The following is an 18,253-nucleotide window of genomic DNA, read 5'->3' as shown; positions in this document are numbered from 1 at the left end:
TGTGTGTGTGTGTGTGTGTGTGTGTGTGTGTGTGTGTGTGTGTGTGTGTGTTACCTACTCTGTATGTGTGAAACACCGGATGTCCCAGATTTCTCCGAAGGCGCGGACCGGATGGCGGAACCAGACCCTGGAAGCTCCGGCGGTACTCCGTTTCCATGGGAACGGGGATGTTCTTAAAGGGTGGGATGGACCTGCTGGTGGAGTGCAACACCTGCAAGATGGGGTCAAAGGTCAGCACCTGAACAACCACTGAGAAAACCTCCAGAGAGCTGCGATCTAATCGGTTTGGATGAGGCTGGTGCGCCGCCATCTGGTGGACAAACAGGAGAATTACAGTTATTGTTCACTGATAATCAATTGAACTCTATCAGTTTGTCTATTGTTTTGTTTTTTTTAACCCAGAATGCAATTTTAAAATGACTAACTTTTATTTGATGTTTAAGGGCAACATTTCACATAAAAACTGAATCAGAATGTGATAAATCAAACTTGCATTTAAATTACAATTTTAAAATACAACTTTATTTCATTTAGTCAGTAACAAACATCTGCCTTGATAAAAACAACTATTTCCCTAGTGAATGTGTTTAAGGTTCTCTATATGATGATTTTGATTCATTTTGGTGAAAAATAATTTTAAAAAATGTCTGATTTTAAAAACGCTGCCCCCTGGTGAGAATGTTTAGGTAAAACATTTGCTGCTTTTTTATCTACAAAATCTGATTGAGATAAAAAGCAGCTTCAGGAATCACATGGCAAAATGGTGACAGCGACTGAAGTTGCTTTATTACCTCATCATGATGCCTGAACTGAATTAATCTGATAAAAATCAGAATTTTTTTATTTATTCTTTTAAATAAAGAGAAAGTTTCTGTGATGCAATAAAAGCTAATTAAAACCTCCTGAATCCAGCCATAATTTCTGTTCTACATTTAATATTTCATTATTCTACATTTTATCCAAATTCAGTTAGCTGTATTTTGTTGGACATTATTTTACATTTTATCACAATTATTTTGATATTTGTATTTCTGTGTTTACTGTTTGTAGTTTAAATTTCTAGTTTTACTAAACCGCTGAGGTCGTCATTCTGTCATAGTTTGACTGTTTTGTTTCCTTTAATAAATCAGAAATGAATCCTAATGATATTCATAATAAAATAACCACAATGCTGTGAGCTTTTTTGTGAAATTAACTGATTAATTAATATTCATTCATCCCATTCAGCTCATTCTAAGGTCTGAAGGGATTAATAATCCCTCCGGTGAGATTTGGAGAACATTTGTTACTCAGCTGCTGTGGTTCTCTTTGAAAAACCTGTTCCCCTCCTCGCCTGCGGGGGCGCTGCATTAACAACCACAGAAGGAAACCAATCGAAACAGTCATTCATGTCGGTTAGCATTCATGCCTCCCCATGCTTCCTGATGGAAAACAGGAAGTCGTCGTGCTTAGACGTCTTTCTCACCTGCTCTGCTGTCAGTAATGGCGACGCTGCAGATACGGGCTTCTTCCAGCCGAACTGCCTGTGGTACTCTGACCTCTGACCCCACGCCTTGTCGACCTGCAACACAAACCAGTCACATCCTGCTGCTTCCGGTTCAGCGTTCCAGATGGTCTCACCTGGTTTCCCGGCTGCTGCTCCGGTTCTGCAGGTCCGCCGGGCTCAGAGAGGCGGAGCTTCACTGGGGACACAGAGCAGATGTGAGACCAGCGGCAATCTGGGACGACAGAACCTCAAAGTTCAGCACATTTACCGGATTTTCCATCAGCTGCTGGTCTGAATCCAGGTTCTGGTTCCGATCCAGAAACATTTGGTGGTTTAGAAACTGGAGAATCTGTGATTTAAGGCAGAGAATCATGTGAAACAGCCTCATCCAGATTATTAAAAACCTGGAAAATCCTTGAATTTGGAGAGTTCTTGGTTTTCAAACTGCACAGTTTTGTAATAAAATCTAATCTGACATTTTAATAAAAACATTTGGAAATTTGTAAACAATGTTTACAGTTGAAACCAGATCATCTGGAATTAAATCAGACTAAACTTCTTGTTTTAGTTTAGTCAGCATTAATAAAATTATTTTTATTTGCTAAAAAACTTAGCGAGAATATTTTTTAGTGTTTTAATTTAAACATTTAATTTGAGCAGGAAGGTAATTTACTTTATCATGATTTGCTTGAATGTAATGAATATTTATTATTCCTAATTTTTCAGTGAATTATTGATCTGATCTGTTTATTTGAAGTAAATTAATTAAGCGTTATTGAAATTGGGGGATTTTTTTGTTAAATTTTGTGTTTGGTTCTCAGATAACTCAAAACATAAAATATTTTATTTTACCTAGAGTCCTACCACAACAGGTTATTAATAGCATTAATAAATTATATTATAGTGAAATGAAACTGTCTTTTTTAGTCAACTTGTTTTTTTATTATTATTGCCAAAGTGTGATGCAGAGAAAGTTTGAAAACTTGAAAATTAAAATTTTACTGTGGGAAAAGTTTAGAAGCAAAATTTTAGACGAATCTGAAAATCTTTTAATTTTTCTTTTAGTTTTTTCAAGCAAATTTTTGACTTAAAATGTAAAAAATGAATAATAGTAATAATGGCACTTTTTTTTTTCTTGGTGCTTTTTGAGATTTTAAGATGCTTTGCCAGAGAAAAAAAACAATCCCTTCTTTTCTAGAAAATTGAAGAGATTATTTCCAAAATTTCTAGAAATTTACCTTTTTCCCCCTTTTACTCCTTTTTATGTTTTCATAATTTTTAAGAAGAAATTGTTTAAAAAAAAACAAACCGTAAAATAATTTTGCCCAGACTGAAACGATCGTCTCCTGTTCCCCTGCAGACACTCACCTTTCCTGCCAGTAGAGGGCGTTGCTCTGCAAACTGGATCTGCTGGAGAACCAGGCAGGAAGTTACCGGACTCGGGTGGACCGGGTCTCTTCAGTCGTTGGAGACCCGGAGGTCTGCTGATCCCTGCAAACACACACAGCAGGAAGATACTGATTCTTAAAATATCTCTGTTGCTTCTAGTTGAATTTTTGTTGTTTTTATATAAAAACGTCATAAGAGGTTCTTACGGTTCTGATCAGGGCGAAGTCCGGCCAGCGGGCGGCAGCGCTGAGGCGACACACTCCTGGAGCGAGGGACACCGTAGCTCTTCTGGTATTCACTCTGACTCTGAAACAGAAACAGTTTAGCTCTGAACTATAATAAAGTAAAAATGACCAACATCTCAGACCAAAGACAAGCAAATATATCGAAGGAATTTAGTTTCTCTAAAGTTGAAATAATAAAATGAATTCATTGTCCTGGTGAAAAAGTTCTGCTAATCGAGCTCCTTGGCTTTTGCAATTGATTGTGATTGTGGAAATAAGGGTGTCCTTATTTCCATACTGGAGGAAAATGACAAATTTAATCATAAATTATGTTTAAAATATAAGTAATGATAGCAGGTATATTACACACTTAGAGTAGTCTTGAAATGAAGTATCTGGTGTTGACCTGTTTGTACTTATTTAATTTCCCTTTGGGATCAATTCAAATTCAAAAATGTCTCAGTTTAAATTTTAATGGGGGGCGGGGCCAAAATAAAAATCAGCCTAGGGCCCCAAAAAGGTTCGGACCGGCCCTGTTCGGACTGCTAGACTACAAACTAAAACGACCTCTGTCCCTGTAAAAATCAGTTCAGATTAGAATAAAGTACAGTGAAGACAACATTTAACTTTCCAAAATGGTCTAGACGGGTAAAAAAAAAAAAAAATTAATCAGAGGGAATCCAAACCTGATAAACTGGATTATCATAACAGATTAAAACCTTATTGATCCCGTTTCTGCTGAACTGTAAACCGAAACGACGCTTCACGACATCTCAACCTTAATATAATGCATTTTATTATTTCACAGCAGTCTTTAATCTGATTCCCAGCAGGTTTTAATCGTGATTAGCAGCAGCTGCGACAGCTAGCATCAATCTGTTTACATCACCTGTTGTTTACCTTGAAGCGGACCGTCATGGCGCTCCTGCTTGTTGAGGTAACACCGGGAAAAGTCGCTCCCCCGAAACAAAACCCCAAACTTCGCGTCCTAACGGGCCCTTTTAGTTCGGTTTACCGCTGATTCGCCCGGAGCTACGAGCTACCTTCAAGCGTCAAGCTATAGGTGTTGTGTCGAGCTGTGTTACCCTCTCGATAATCACTTCCCTAACATTTGCGTCTCTACACTTAGAGCTACGGCCGCGGTTGATAATATGGTGCATTCAAGTCAAATCGTACATTAGAAAATCTATACTGAAATGACTCTAAAATGAATAAATGTATTTTATTACTATCAGATAGCACTGAGGTGTTAATCAATATTTTATATATATAAAAAACATCATCTGTGATTATTTTTCAAATGTTCCATGTTGTGCGTTTTGTTGCTAAACAACAATGATTTCATTATATTTTTCAAATATTTTTAGTTGTGAAATGTAAAGAAATTACTGTTTTTTTTTTTTCCCATTGTTTGGCCAGATTTAACTTTTTACTTTTATTATGACCATTGTAGAAAAAAAAAATCTGCCAAAAAACTCAGAAATTTTTAGATTAATCTCAAAACTTCTCTAAAAGGGGGAAAAAAACTTAGTTTCAAATTTTTGACTTTTGAAATTCAGAAATGTCTGAGATTAACCTAAAAATGTCTGAGTTTTTCCAAGCAAAATTGTAACTTTTCATATTCAGAAATGTTTTTTTTTCTGTGATTATTCTCAAAATCTCAAAATTCTTGGCTGAAATTTACTCATTCTTTTCTGTCTACAACAACCCAATTACTCCGTCATAACCCTTTAATAAAAACTTACAATAAAATTAAATTACGGTATTGATGTGTAGATTCATCTTAATGTAGATGTTCCAATGTACGAGGTGTACTTGAATGCACCGTGAGATCACCCTTAACCGTAAAGGACAGTGTAGAAGCGCAAAATCGGAATAGCCGGACAGACCAAATGGGAAATCACATCTTTATGGTGGAACTTTTCCCGACTCAACACCGGCGTTGCCATGGCAGCGAGACGTTACGCGGAAGCGCGTTATGACGTCGTTTTCCTTTTTTTTCTTCCCCCCTCCCATCAAATTTAATCATTTTGTAATTAATGAGAATTCAGGAAAACTCATGGACTCTGAGGGGCTAAATACAGATTTTTATTTTTAAAACCTTTGGAGAATTATGCATCCTTTTCTTACCACCTAGTATATTATTTTGTCAACTTGTCCCCAATAAAAATCAGAGTTTATAGGATAATATGAAACTTTGAAATACATCCTTATCCATCAATAAGAGGGAATAACCGACCAACACGTGTTTCTGTTACAAAATTGCACCAGTTTTATTCATTTAAGGCTTCTTAGTTTTGTTTTGTTTTTACATTTGGCTTCGCCCCCCTCCACTCTGCTGCCTCTCCTGCTGCTGCGGGTTTCTGGAACGAAGAAACCAGTTCAGATGACCTCCATACCAGTTCTAGCCCGGCGCTTCACTGGCTGAACTGGTTTCTTTTACATTTCACTGGTCACTGTGCCATACAGTGTAAAAAAAAAAAAAAAGGCGTTATTTCAATCATGGGGAACTTTTTCCACTTTGCATTTAGCTGCAGTTGCAATTATCACTTCAGTGTAAAGTTGGGAGTTTTAGGGGATTCCAACAATTTAAATTAAACGTATAAAATGGTTCATAAAACACTGTAATGTGGGTGTAAGCAGATAAAAGGACAGGAGAAGTTTATTATTGCACACCATTTGAACTTTTGTTACATTTCCTTTGAAAGCATCACACAAACATATCTGCTTATAGCTACATCACAAAGTTTTATTCCATTTATTACATTTTTTTTTTTTACAAACCCCACAACTGAAAAATGCTAATTATTAGTACAACTACTACTGTTAAGGCCTCAATATTCTTTAAAACAAAGATTTCCAAACAGACATCCAGAATCTGAGTTTGGCAAATGACGAAAGCCCCTGCAGCCCGATGTTTGGAGGCCGGAAAGGTCCGCCTGCAGCCGCGGCTCCCACAAAACACACCAACTAACTGAAACATCCGAGGAAATCAGTGTAAAAGTAGCTGCAAAGAGGTAAAAGGACATTCATAGGCATTTATAAAACACATTCTTAGAAAGCTGGGGAAATTAAATTATCAAGCACTGAAAAAACGAGACATTAATGCGTTAGATTCTGTTTAAGCACGCTGACGCCCCCTGCTGGCAGAAACATAGCGGTCCGATCACTGCGGCTGCAAACAGACCCTCCGTCTCTTCTGACCGGCATGCAAACGTCACAGCATCTCCTGGAGGTCAGACCGAGTACTTACTGAACATCAACATGCTACATGACTGAACGTACTGGAGGAGAAGCAGAATACTGGCAGCAGTACCGCGCCGTACCACAGTACAACACCGCAGCAGAACTCACAGAGGTCCGACGTACTGGTTCTGTAACGCCACCACACTCATTAAAAACAAAAATAATCCGCTGATCACCAACTTTGTGCGGCTCCACAGGCTAAATCCTCACCTGGGGAATGAATTTTAAACCCAAACTACAAATACTTTTTCTGTTTTCTGTAACTCCATCTCAGTTATTTTTCCCAAATAAATATTCTGGACCAGTGTGAGTCTGCTGTCTGAAGGCAACATGTTCGCCCATCACTGCAGGTTCTCACTGAGCTCACTGTGCTGCTAACACGTTCGCTAACTCACTAGCTTCACCCTTTCATCAAAGTTGTCTCTTCCTCAACTGATATTTATCCACAAGTTTACAGCAACGTACAAATATTTATTACTCAAAAAAAGAAAAGCTTTCAAAAATAAACACAGAACGGTTACAAATGCTAACTTACTAGCAACTAATTTTAGAATTGGCTTCAGCTACAGGCACTTCAAGCTAACAGCTAAAGCTAGTATTACTTTAACTAATAGTTTCGTTGGTAGTATATCCTTTTACCTATAACCTAACCTACAAGAGCCTAAAGTTAATAATTAAAGCTAGTATTAGCATTAATGCTAACATTAGCTATTGGCTTTAAGTGGCAGTAGCTTTAGCAACTAGAGCTTAAAAGTTATCATTAAGTAGCTTCAAGAGCGTAATGTTAGTAATTAAAGCTAGTATTAGCACTAATGATAACATTAGCAATTAGCTTTAAGTGGCAGTAGGTAGTAACTTTAGCAACAACAGCTTAAAAGTTATGTAGCTTCAAGAGCTTAAAGATAATGTTGCATTAATTTAGCTAAAAGCTAAAGGTAGCACTAATGTTGTAGGCTAGCCAGGTAGCATTTAATTTTGTTTTATTTTATGAAGCTAATACCTCCAAATAGTGGACCATTAGTGTTTATAGATATTAATTATTTTATATATTATAATTATTCTTAAAATTACAGTACATTGAATTAGAAGAATGCTGTTAGCATACCTTCTAGCTAAATCAATTATTTCTTTGGAATAATGCTAAAGCTAAGATGCCATCAAAAACAAAAAATCTGAATTCACCAACAAATCTTCCATAATTCACACATTTTCCTATTTCTCTTTTCAGTTTCCCAATAAATCCCAGTAGAACCATAAATGACAGCTGATCTGCTTTAAGACATTAACTTAACTTTAAGTTTATAAATGTATTTATTTTTGTTGATATTGACGTTTGTCCTGTGTGGAACATGATTCACTCTGAAAATTTCCTCAGCTTTATTGAAACCTGGATTTTAAACTGCTGCTAACTTTTAGTTTTGAACTGAACCGGTTTGAACTTTAGCAACACAGTGAGCTGACCTTTGACCTGCTGCACACAGTTAGCCCCGCCCACCCGGAAATTAGAACTAAAAAACATCAACGGACTTAAATTTTTTTTTCTTTTTCTTTTTACACAGAATTATAATAATAATAAGCACTGCCATAATTATAATAATAATAATAACCACTGTAAGGGTCCACAGGTTTAACCAGAGTGGTACACACAGACAGCCGTCACCGTGGCAACCGCAGTGCCAAGATGGCTGACGGTCAAACTGCATGCGGTTGAATTTGAAAAAAAAAATAAAAAAATGCTGGAAAACAAAAAGTGAAAGAAAAATAAATGATAAGGAACAAAAAAATAAAAATAAAAACAGTTGTAGGCGGCTCCCCCAGCCCGGAGCAGAGCCTCAGCAGAGAGCATGATGGGAACTGGAGTTTTAATCTGGGAAGTTTTTTGGAAAAGCCCGCCCTCCTCCATCACCGTCATCATCATCAGATTTTTTTTGAGGGATTTTTTAATGTTTCCAAGGCAACAGTCTCCGCTGAGGGGATGGGACATGGTTGTCACGGTAACAGAGGGTTTAGCTGATATCGATGATGCCGTGGTTGTGTTAAAGAGGCGTGGCCAGCTGGAAGATGCTCTGTGATTGGTTGGCTTGAAGGTTGTCGGTCAAGTCGGAACTAAAAGACAGTAAAAGAGACAGAATGTAAACAGGAAGTGACGGATGAAGAGTTTAACATTTAAATATCAAACTAATGTTAATATTACAAATCTTTGGGTATTAATGTTTAATTAATTAGTTGATTATTTCAATAATCGATTAATTGTGATCGATACAAATAAATTATTTCTGAAATAAATATAAAGTTAATAAATTCCACTCTAAAAAGGCCAACAAAGTTCACAAAAATGAGTCTGAACAGGATAGAAATGTTTCTTTAAAATATTTAATTACAGCCAACAATGAAAATTTTAGCTGAAATTTGTAAATACAGTTACATATTATATATATTTAGTGTCAAAACATTTCAAACCAGGCAGAAACAAACTCCTAGGCTTCGTCTTTGTTTCTCTTCTTTGCCATTTTAATTCAGTTATCCTGCAAACGAAGAGCTGCTAAGTTTAAACCATGGGGGGCTTTAACTAGGACAGTTAGAAAATTGAAAACGATGAGAGGCAAATTGACTTCCTGCCGGGTTAATAAATGAAAACAGCTTTTTTCCTTTCCGTTGACTGGCACTAAAAGCTGTTTGGTCTGAAACATTTTGGCGTGGAAAGCGTTTCTGACTCACCTGTCATTAGAGAAGTTGGCAGACGGGCTTTTTGCGAGTATTTCCTGTAACGGGAGTCTTCCTGTTGATCTGCCGGACGAGGTCGTAGAAGATCTGCGGAAACAAACGTCGCGTTGTCGGTTTCTGGAGGGCGAAGACGCCGTTTGGTTTTTGGTTCAGGTGCGCTCACCTCGTTGACGTTAATCTTGCTCTTGGCCGATGTTTCCAGGAAGGCGCAGGAGTTCCACTGGCGGGCGAGGCCAACGCCCGACTCTTTGGCCACGACGCGCTCCACCTCCAGGTCGCATTTGTTCCCCACCAGGATCATGGGAACCTGCAGCAGAGACGATTAAATCTCCTTATTTCTAATTACTTCATCCTGACCTTTTCCTTTTGCTTTCAAATAATCTGACAGTGAGATATAAACAATGAATGTAACATTTAAAATTCAGTTTATTTCATTGAACATCAAAGTCTAGTTCTTCAAAACACTATTAGACAATTTTGACTTTTTTTTTTATTAATTTTTTTTACATCACATTATTTTCCCATAATCTGACAAAAATGAAATAACTAAAAATATTTGTTTGTTTTTTTTACTATTAGCAAATAAAAATATTATTTAGTAAAGCTGGAGTTTAATATTTCTTAAAATTGTTTGTGCAGGAATTTATTTTATTTAAAGTTTAAAAAAAAATCAAAACGTTTAAATCTAATTATTAAAAAAAACTATTAAGACTATCCTGGCTTATTTTACATTTAAATCCTAATTATTTATTATAATCTTACAAAAATGTATTATAAACACTTATTATTTGATAAAATCGTGTGTTTTCGTCAATAAAATACTAAATGTTTAAATCATGTTTTTAAAAAAATATATATATATATAAAACCTAATTCTAAAACTTTATAGCAAATTATTTTCTTACAGTCTTACAAAATAAATAAATACATATGGTAGATGTTTTAATTGAGGTCATTTATTACTTCAAAGACTCCATGTTAATTATCCCAAATAAATCCTTTAAATCATTTACAGGTGAAAGGAAACAGGAAGAGGGAAAACTGACCAGCAGGGGGCAGCACAGCTAAAGGTCAGTTATTTTTAACATCTTTTTTTTTCCTTTAACCTTTAAAATTTGTTTTTACACACAGAGTTAAAAAAATTAAAGCTGCATAAATTCAGACTTTTAAGACTGAAATTAGATTTTGTTTCTCGCCATATTTCCTAAATCTTCCATTAATTATTTATAAATGGATTATAATTTGACATTTGTAGCTTTAAATATTTCACAGGAAGTAGTTTTTTTATTTATTTCAGGAATACTTTAGTACTTTCTGACAGCTGAATATTTGTGACCATCCTGGTTTGTGGGCTCGTGTTGAAGTGATGCGTGTGTGTGTGTGTGTGTGTGTCGTACGTCCTCGGTGTCCTTCACTCTGAGGATCTGCTCTCTCAGATCCTGCAGGTCGTTGAAGGTGGACTGAGCGGTGATGGAGTAAACCAGAGCGAAGCCCTGGCCGTTCTTCATGTACAGGTCCCTCATGGCCGTGAACTGCTCCTGTGGAAACACCGGTGGAGGTGAGGAGACGCTCAAACGTACGGCTGACCTCTGACCTCTGACCAGCTCTTACTGTTCCAGCCGTGTCCAGGATCTCCAGCATGCACTGCTGCCCGTCCACCTCCACTTGCTGCAGGGACAGGAAGTCAAAACTCAACGTTATTCTCCAACGTTTTACATAAACTTACGTAGCTTAACACCCAATTTTACATTTTATTGTTTTCTTAAAAATCTATAAATTGAAATATGTTTAGCTTAACATAATAAAAACAAAGAAAATACAAATGTAGAAAAACTAAAAAACAAGGGCATAAATATATGTATAGCAAAGAAATTATTCAGTAATGTGTAAATATAATAAATCAATAGAATTTGATAAATAGAATATAAAATGTTTAATTTAATACAAATTAGTATGAAAATAATTATAACTGAAAGACATTTAGACATTTTATTTCTAAATAAAATACATGAATAAAACAAATTAAGCCATGCATTGGTCTTGCGTCAGGACATCCCATAATATCAGTTTCTCTGCTTTCAGCCAATCAGAAACAATCTGGTTCCTACCTTCCTGTACGAGTCCTCTATCGTCGGGTCGTATTTCTCCACAAAGATTCCCTGAACAAACTGGACCGTCTGCACAGAGAGAGGAAGAGGAGGAGATGAAGAGCAGCTTCATCAGCATGGAAACTGATTAAAAAACATCATTTCCAAATGTTTACAGGTATTTATGCTTCATTTTCCAGGTCTGGTTAACAATTAGTCCTTTATCAAAAGGTGAAATCTGAATTTCTAAGCAATAAAATGAGTTTTACTCTGATTTGTATGTAATTTAGACCATTTACTCTTAAATCTTTGTCAACTTTGTGAAGTAAATAATAAACCACAGGCTTTTACTGGGTTAAAACCCAACTTCAACATCGTTGGATCAGAATTTTTAGGATGAATTTGATTTTTGGAAAATTGGGATTTTTTGTCACCAATGCGATGTCAGCCAGGCGGCCATCTTGTTTTACAGCTTCTATTTATTTACACGTCAACTCTACCATGGAGCATTAAAGCTAGGATGATGTTTAATATTATTATTGTTATAAAAACAAAGTAATTATATCAGCAGAATAAAATCTTAATGTTACAATAATTGCAACATTTAAATACTTTTTAAAATAAATTTAAAATAAATTTTGATTTGTTGAACAACTTGTGAAATTATACTTTGGTATAAGTTTTAAAATAATACTTAATACTCAATACAAGCATATAATCTTTCTTTAAACACATTAGCATAAAAGTATCAGGACAGAGTTGGTCACTTTTCTCTCATTAAAACAAAGTTTTTATCGTAATTTAATTATTTTCTAATATTATGACTATTTTCTGTAATAAAACAGAAATTTTTGTAGAACTTCACCAAATAATTCACAGAAAGTGAGAGAGACAACAAGCCAAAAAAAGTACTAAACTCTGAAAACACATTATTTTTAAGCCATATCACCCAATTTTTATTTTACTCAAATGTCCATAACAATGTTTTGAATTTAATCTGGGGAAAGTAATGAACTTTAAACAGTAAAATGTTGATTTAAATGTGTGTTTTTGTTTGCAGAGCAGCTCTGAGATGTTTACTGTCAGGAAAACAACCAGGAAGTGTTAGCAGGACTTACCAGCGCTGACTTCCCGACGCCTCCTGATCCTAAAACAACCAGTTTATATTCACGCATCCTGACTGTCTGTCTGTCTGCTGGGCGAGAGACGGAGGGCGAGAGAGAGAGAGAGGAGCGTTAGAGCGGCCAATCAGAGCGCAGCTCACATCACCTGCAGCTGAGCCCTCAGGTAAACTCAGAACAGCTTCAGGTCATGTGATCACACAGCTGGCAGAATTCTCCCCTTCCTGGTTACGGTTGCTATGCGCAGGCATGTGAGTGCCCAGCGTCGTCACGGCAACGCAGGCAGAAGAACTTTAGAGTCAAAACAGATCTGACCATGACAAAAGGCTGAAAAAAATAAAAGTTTTAATGTGGTTTAAAATGTTTTGAACCTTTAGATGTTTTTATTTAATTAAAACAACTAAATTTGGACTATTCTTTTAAAAAACTCATGAAATATATATTAAATATATTTTTAAAAGGAAGCTGTTAAAATTAAAATGAAATGTTTCTGCCTCTTGATAGTTTCAGAGTACTCAGTAAACTTTAAACCAAAAACACCTCATTACTTTTAATTAAAAACTACATCTATTTAACATCCTGTAATATATATTTATTATTTTAATGCTAATAGTTGAGTAGAATTAGAGGATTTATATTTACTAAAGTAACATTTTTAAAGAGCTTTTTGTGTAAGATATTGAATCTTTTCTCAGAGCTGAGTTTGGCTGTTAACTCAACTTTAAAAATTATTTTTTATCATGTCTACAGGTAATTGATAAAGATTTTATGCTTGTAAATTGTGTAATTTTGTTATTAAAACAATGTCCTACTTTTACCAACATTAATAACTACAATACTACGATGATCAGCTGTTTTAACAGAAGATATGTGAAAGAAGTCACTTTAACAGCAGGAGGATGAGCTTTTTAACACTTAAAACATGCAGTGCAGATCATTCTGACAGCCCATAATACTCTGGTTGAATTTTATTTGGCTGAATTTAGACACAAAGTTCATAAAAGGTGCAGAAACTGAGAGGAACTGATCACCTGGCATTAATACTGTCAGTATTTCTGCTGCTTTTTTAAAGTAAATGTAAAAATAAAGTGAAGACAAACTGAAAATCTGTCGCCTTTTCGGGATCAATTAAAGTGTTCAGCTTAGATCTAAAATAAGAAACGGCCTCACCGTCCTCACACGGATAGAAAAACGCTCACAATCAGCTAACGAGGGCCACTGAGGTTGCCATGGCGATGAGGTAACCATGTTTAAAGCAGCAAAACATAGATTTCATCCAAAACATCTAAGAGACAAACTGATCAAACACTAAGAAACAAAATCTGATTTTTCTCGCTTATTATAAATAAACTCAGAAATCATTTCCATTCCCTCTCATTTTTTTTTACATTTAGTGGTCATTTTCACCACTGTGGGGTGACATTAACTCTAAACTTTGACTAGACCACTCCAAAACTTAAATATAACTCTTGTAGGATTACTTTAAAAACACAACAGAGTCCAGCTGTGAAGTGATACTTGGCTGATTAGCTGATGGCTACTCATATCTTCATCTAATCCCCTAGCAACGGTAACCAGGCAACTGTTCGAAAACATTCTCAAATTACCCAGAAACTCCTGCACTGCTGCATAGCAACAACATTCCATTTAAACCTTGTTTGTGTTCCTCTGATGTTTAAATTCAGCACCAGCGGAGAATCAGAGAAAAACAGCCGATTTAAAATGTTTTTACATTTTTAAAGGTCAATATTAGGGGATAAAGTGACATCTAGTGGTGCGAAGGCTGAACTGCAACCTACTCTGCTGTTGCAAGGTTAAATTTGGGAGATTTAATCTGGATTTTTAATCTAGAAACTAGATTTTCCAAACCCTAAAATGAGAGAAATTAGTAAAAGTTTAAAAATGCTGACTTGAACAAAAAATTACGATAATTGTCACATTAACTTAATTGGAGAAAATCGTAACCAGAGTTATGGACGCTGAGCCGTCATGACTAATCCGATTAATCCTGATGATTCTCACCAATTCAAATTAGTAATAAAATTAGTAGGCCTGGGTCAATTAATCGTGACGTAACGAGTATGGAAATAATCGTCAACCAATTTAGCAATCAATTAATCACTAAATGGATCATACAGATTCTGAAAAATGGGTGAAAAAAAACAACCAAAACTGCATAAAATATATTTACATTTAAGACAAAAACCTTCTTTGTCTGTCAATGTTTTAGCTTCATCTGGTTTGAATTCTATAATATTGCATTTTCAGCAATAAAATGTTTATTTTCTTACTTAAATAAGAAACAATCGTTTATTTGGATCCTTTAATGCATTTCTAATGTTGTGTAAATGAATATTCAGCAGAATGTGTAAAAAATGTTTTCAATTAATCATAAAAATAATCGTTAGTTGTATTCCTAGAGTTATTCCTGCCTTTCAGGCTCCAACATATCCACACGAAATGAAGCAGGAACAGATTTTAATCCTGATTTGTTCCTGAAGACGTTTATTTGTGGAGCAGAGACGTTCAGGAGATCGTAAGGAAAAAATAAATCATTAAAAAACTCAAATAAATCTGCAGATTTCTCCATCTGCAGAGCGTTACAGGAATCTCAGCGAGCAAGCCCGAACTAGACATCCATGACTCTGAGTTTCAATGTTCGGACTGCTCCTGAACGCATCGGCAGAGGCAGATTTTGTAGCCTCAGGCTCTGTAAAAAGGGCTTGTTTCTCGATGGCGCGCCGCATATCGATGCTGCAAGTCAAGACGAGTCAGGACTCAGGAATCTGAAATTTCCCAGAACATCACGACTAAAACACGAAACCTTGAACACGTCACAACAGGAGGCAAGTTAAAGATCAGAGGTAAGGTTCCAAACGCCTCATTTTACCACTAAATTACAATAAACACAACAGGAGATGAGGCGCTACGTCGATGTTTGCTGCCATTTAAATTGTGATTTAAATCCAATCAAAAACCTACATCAAGTTTTCAGTCGAGTCTGAAACACCAGCTGCTGCTGCTGTTCATCATTCGTTTGAATATAAATGTTTAATTCATGCCGTTTTCTCCCAAAAATATAGACAGAAGTAGAAGAAATTACAGAAATAAGTCAAAAGAAAAGCAAATATTTACACAGGTAAATAAGTAAACAGGTTTTTGTTTTTAGTTTAGCCCCAATAGAAATTTAATTTTCTTTTTAGTTTTTAATAAAAAGGGTAAAACATGAAGTAATCATTTAAATTTAGTTAAAAAGAAGACCAAATAGAGACTCCATATCAGAATCAGCCAGTTTTCCCTCAAGGTAATGAAATTCCTGATTTTCTTTTTAAGTCAGTAAATGCATCAAAACTGAGAATTGTCACCATTTTTAACCTAAAATCAAACAGCAGCATGCAATGTGAGTTTAATAACATAATAAACTATATCAGTATAATCCAGAGGTGGGGATAATCCTGTAATTTCTTTGTTAAAAAATAAATCAATCAATCAGAATTTCTCCCAGTCGGAACCAGAACTCTTCACTAATTAATAGTTTTTAGTTTTCTTTGCTCCACAAACACCAGAAGTCTCAGAAAAGCAATCAACTTTAACTCTCTAAAAGCTGAAAAACAATAAAATAAGTTGATTAAAGAATGACTTTGACTCATCAGATTATATATTTGAAGATTTGGGTGATTCCTGCTGGATATTTTATTCAAATATCTCCAATAAAACCAAAACCAGCAGCTGGAAAAGTCACTGAGATCTGAGGAAGTCTGTCGGTCTTTTGTTCATTTCTGCGATCAAGTGATAGAAGGAAGGCCTTGTTTATAAAAAAATAAATTATTTTAATCCGATGTGATCGTTAATAATATTAATGTCAGTGATGGAAGGATAAAGAAGCAGCTGAGACGTGAAGGTTAATATAAATAACTTCTTTAAACTGTTTGGTTCCACTTAGTGTAATAATCACCTTAATATATCAAGATAATGTATTTTTGTATGATTTCTGGGTAGTTTGAAACAAAATGTCTCTTATATCAGACTGTAAAGTGTTTTTAGTTGTAATTAAAGCAACAGAAAACCAGTAAGTCCAGTAAGGCCTGGAGCTGCACTGGACTGATGGAAACTTTTAACTTCTGCTTCTCTGCAGCTCAGAAAGTTTAACTTCACTAATTTATCAAATGTTTAGTTTCAAACTGCAGCAAAGAAACTGAGATGACCTCGTTTCTCAGCTCAGCTGTGACAAGTTCATGTTTTCAGTCAACAACTTCCTCTTTATTTTCTATCTTTTTACCCAACTCTGACATTTGAACTCTGTCCTTGCATAAGAAACATTTTTAATTTGCTAAAATAAATAAAAGCTCAGATAAGATCTTGTAGATAAATGTTTTCTTCAGCTTTAGCTGGAGCGTAAGATCCTGATGGTTGATTAATGTATTAAATAAAAACACTTTAAAATGCTCATCTATTTCTGCTTAATCAACCAATTAAACTTAACATTGTTTTTTATTCTCATTTTCAGGACTTGACTGTAATATTTATTTGTTAAATAACTTTGTCGCTGTCTTAAATGTGATTTTCTAACTGGACAAACTTCATCGTGAATACTTTTGCTTAACATTTAAAATTAAATTCAGGATTTATTGGGATTATTTTCTGTAAATATTGTTGACAGACATAAATTACAGCAGAATTTTCTATTTTTACACCCTAAGATTTGATTATTTGTTAATTTTATTACTGTTTCAGATTAAATCCAGTTTAAGCTGCTGTGATATGAATATAAAAAGACTTGTATCTTAACACAGAGCATTTCTTCGCCTGCATACCCACACATGTTGGTACCAGACTTTATTTGTGTTGTTTGTTGTTTCTGAACCAGCATCTGCAGTTTGTTTATATGTGACACAAGAGGCCCAGTTAGTGAAAGTACCACTGATTAATCAGAACTTCATCAGAACCTGTTGTTTTATTTCATCACCGTGCAGCTTTATTAAACAACCTGCCTTTTTTCCTGACTACAGTTTAATCTGCTGGAGTGAAGTTGGGCCGAACCGCCACAGATCCCTGAGTCCAGCAGAACTAGGTGGGGCCTGTCAATACTCCTCTGTTTGCTGCTGACATTACAACAAGCAAGGGAATAAACCCGAGCTTTGTGTGGAAATAACAGACCCAGTGTGAGGCAGACAGGATCCTCTGAACTCCTCCACTCAGTCTCACTTCACTTCCTTTCTTTATCCTCCAGCAGAGCAGCGGGGGTTCCTCCGTGCCGCGGCCGCCCCACAGCGCTCCCTGCCCGGGCTGCTCATGCGGCAGGCCCCGCTCCCATGGAGAACCTGATGCAAAGTATAACCTAGAGCCCCAACATTCCGCTAGCGATCGGATACAGAGCCGGGGAGACAGCCGCCCTGATGCCACCCAGCTGTCTAACATCCGTTAGCTGTCCGTCGGTCTGTCCGCCGGTCGGTCGCTTCCGCAAACCCAGCCCAGCTCGGTTCGCCTCGGCACCGGCCTGTCCACCTCCCTGACCGCTCCTGTCTACCTAAACTAGCTCTCATACGACCGGAGCTTAACCTCCATCCAATAAATGAGGATGGAATCAGAAGAAAAGGCAGAAAAACGAGGAAATCAGCAGCGACAGTACTTACAGTCATCCACCCGTCCGCTGTGCTGCGCGTCGCTCTCTCCCCCGCTTTCTGTGAAGCTCTCTCGACCAGAGCCGCTCCCTCCTGCCGCTCCTGTGCGCTGACGTTAAGCTAGACGCCGTAAACGTGACAGCTTCCGGAAAATATTTTCAAAATAAAACCATCAACGAACCAGAACATATTCCAGGGAGGAAAACGTGTCCTCAAAGCCACAAAAGTTCATTAATATAGCACATTTACAACAAAGCGCTTCACAATAATCACATCAACAGAGGTAGATACAAGATAAAATAAATAAAATTAACATTGATTGAAAAAAGTGACAATAAAATTAGCAGTAAAATAC

The 18,253-nt window shown here is 36.2% G+C and overlaps 1 protein-coding gene across 2 annotated transcripts; it reads right to left on the bottom strand.

Moving 5' to 3' along the window:
- Positions 1-5,743: 5,743 nt before the first annotated feature.
- LOC103154285 (ras-related protein Rap-1b) lies at positions 5,744-18,015 on the bottom strand. 2 transcript variants are annotated; one of them, XM_007575504.2, is made up of 8 exons: positions 17,911-18,015; positions 12,275-12,348; positions 11,178-11,246; positions 10,681-10,737; positions 10,467-10,607; positions 9,233-9,376; positions 9,064-9,156; positions 5,744-8,451 (listed from the first exon to the last, which is right to left on the bottom strand). In XM_007575504.2, exons 2-7 carry the CDS (start codon positions 12,329-12,331, stop codon positions 9,070-9,072), a joined length of 555 nt encoding a protein of 184 aa, XP_007575566.1. In that variant the 5' UTR covers positions 12,332-12,348; positions 17,911-18,015; the 3' UTR covers positions 5,744-8,451; positions 9,064-9,069. The 2 variants fall into 2 exon arrangements, with proteins under 2 accessions (XP_007575566.1, XP_007575567.1); XM_007575505.2 differs by having other exon boundaries at positions 12,275-12,351; positions 17,911-18,008.
- Positions 18,016-18,253: the final 238 nt, after the last annotated feature.

The sequence above is a fragment of the Poecilia formosa genome, unplaced genomic scaffold, assembly GCF_000485575.1.
Source record: "Poecilia formosa unplaced genomic scaffold, Poecilia_formosa-5.1.2 Scaffold379, whole genome shotgun sequence".
NCBI lineage: Eukaryota > Metazoa > Chordata > Actinopteri > Cyprinodontiformes > Poeciliidae > Poecilia > Poecilia formosa.
The sequence above is the reverse complement of the archived record's forward strand: the minus strand, read 5'-3'. Positions and strand labels throughout refer to the sequence as shown.

What these genes read in the sequence shown, in the direction of transcription:
- LOC103154285 (XM_007575504.2), bottom strand. Translation starts at nt 12,331, where the DNA reads ATGCGTGAATATAAACTGGTTGTTTTAGGATCAGGAGGCGTCGGGAAG. An exon ending in TAGAGGACTCGTACAGGAAG is followed by an intron (nt 10,738 to 11,177) that starts GTAGGAACCAGA and finishes CTGTCCCTGCAG; the next exon opens with CAAGTGGAGGTGGACGGGCA. An exon ending in TCCTGGACACGGCTGGAACA is followed by an intron (nt 10,608 to 10,680) that starts GTAAGAGCTGGT and finishes GTGTTTCCACAG; the next exon opens with GAGCAGTTCACGGCCATGAG.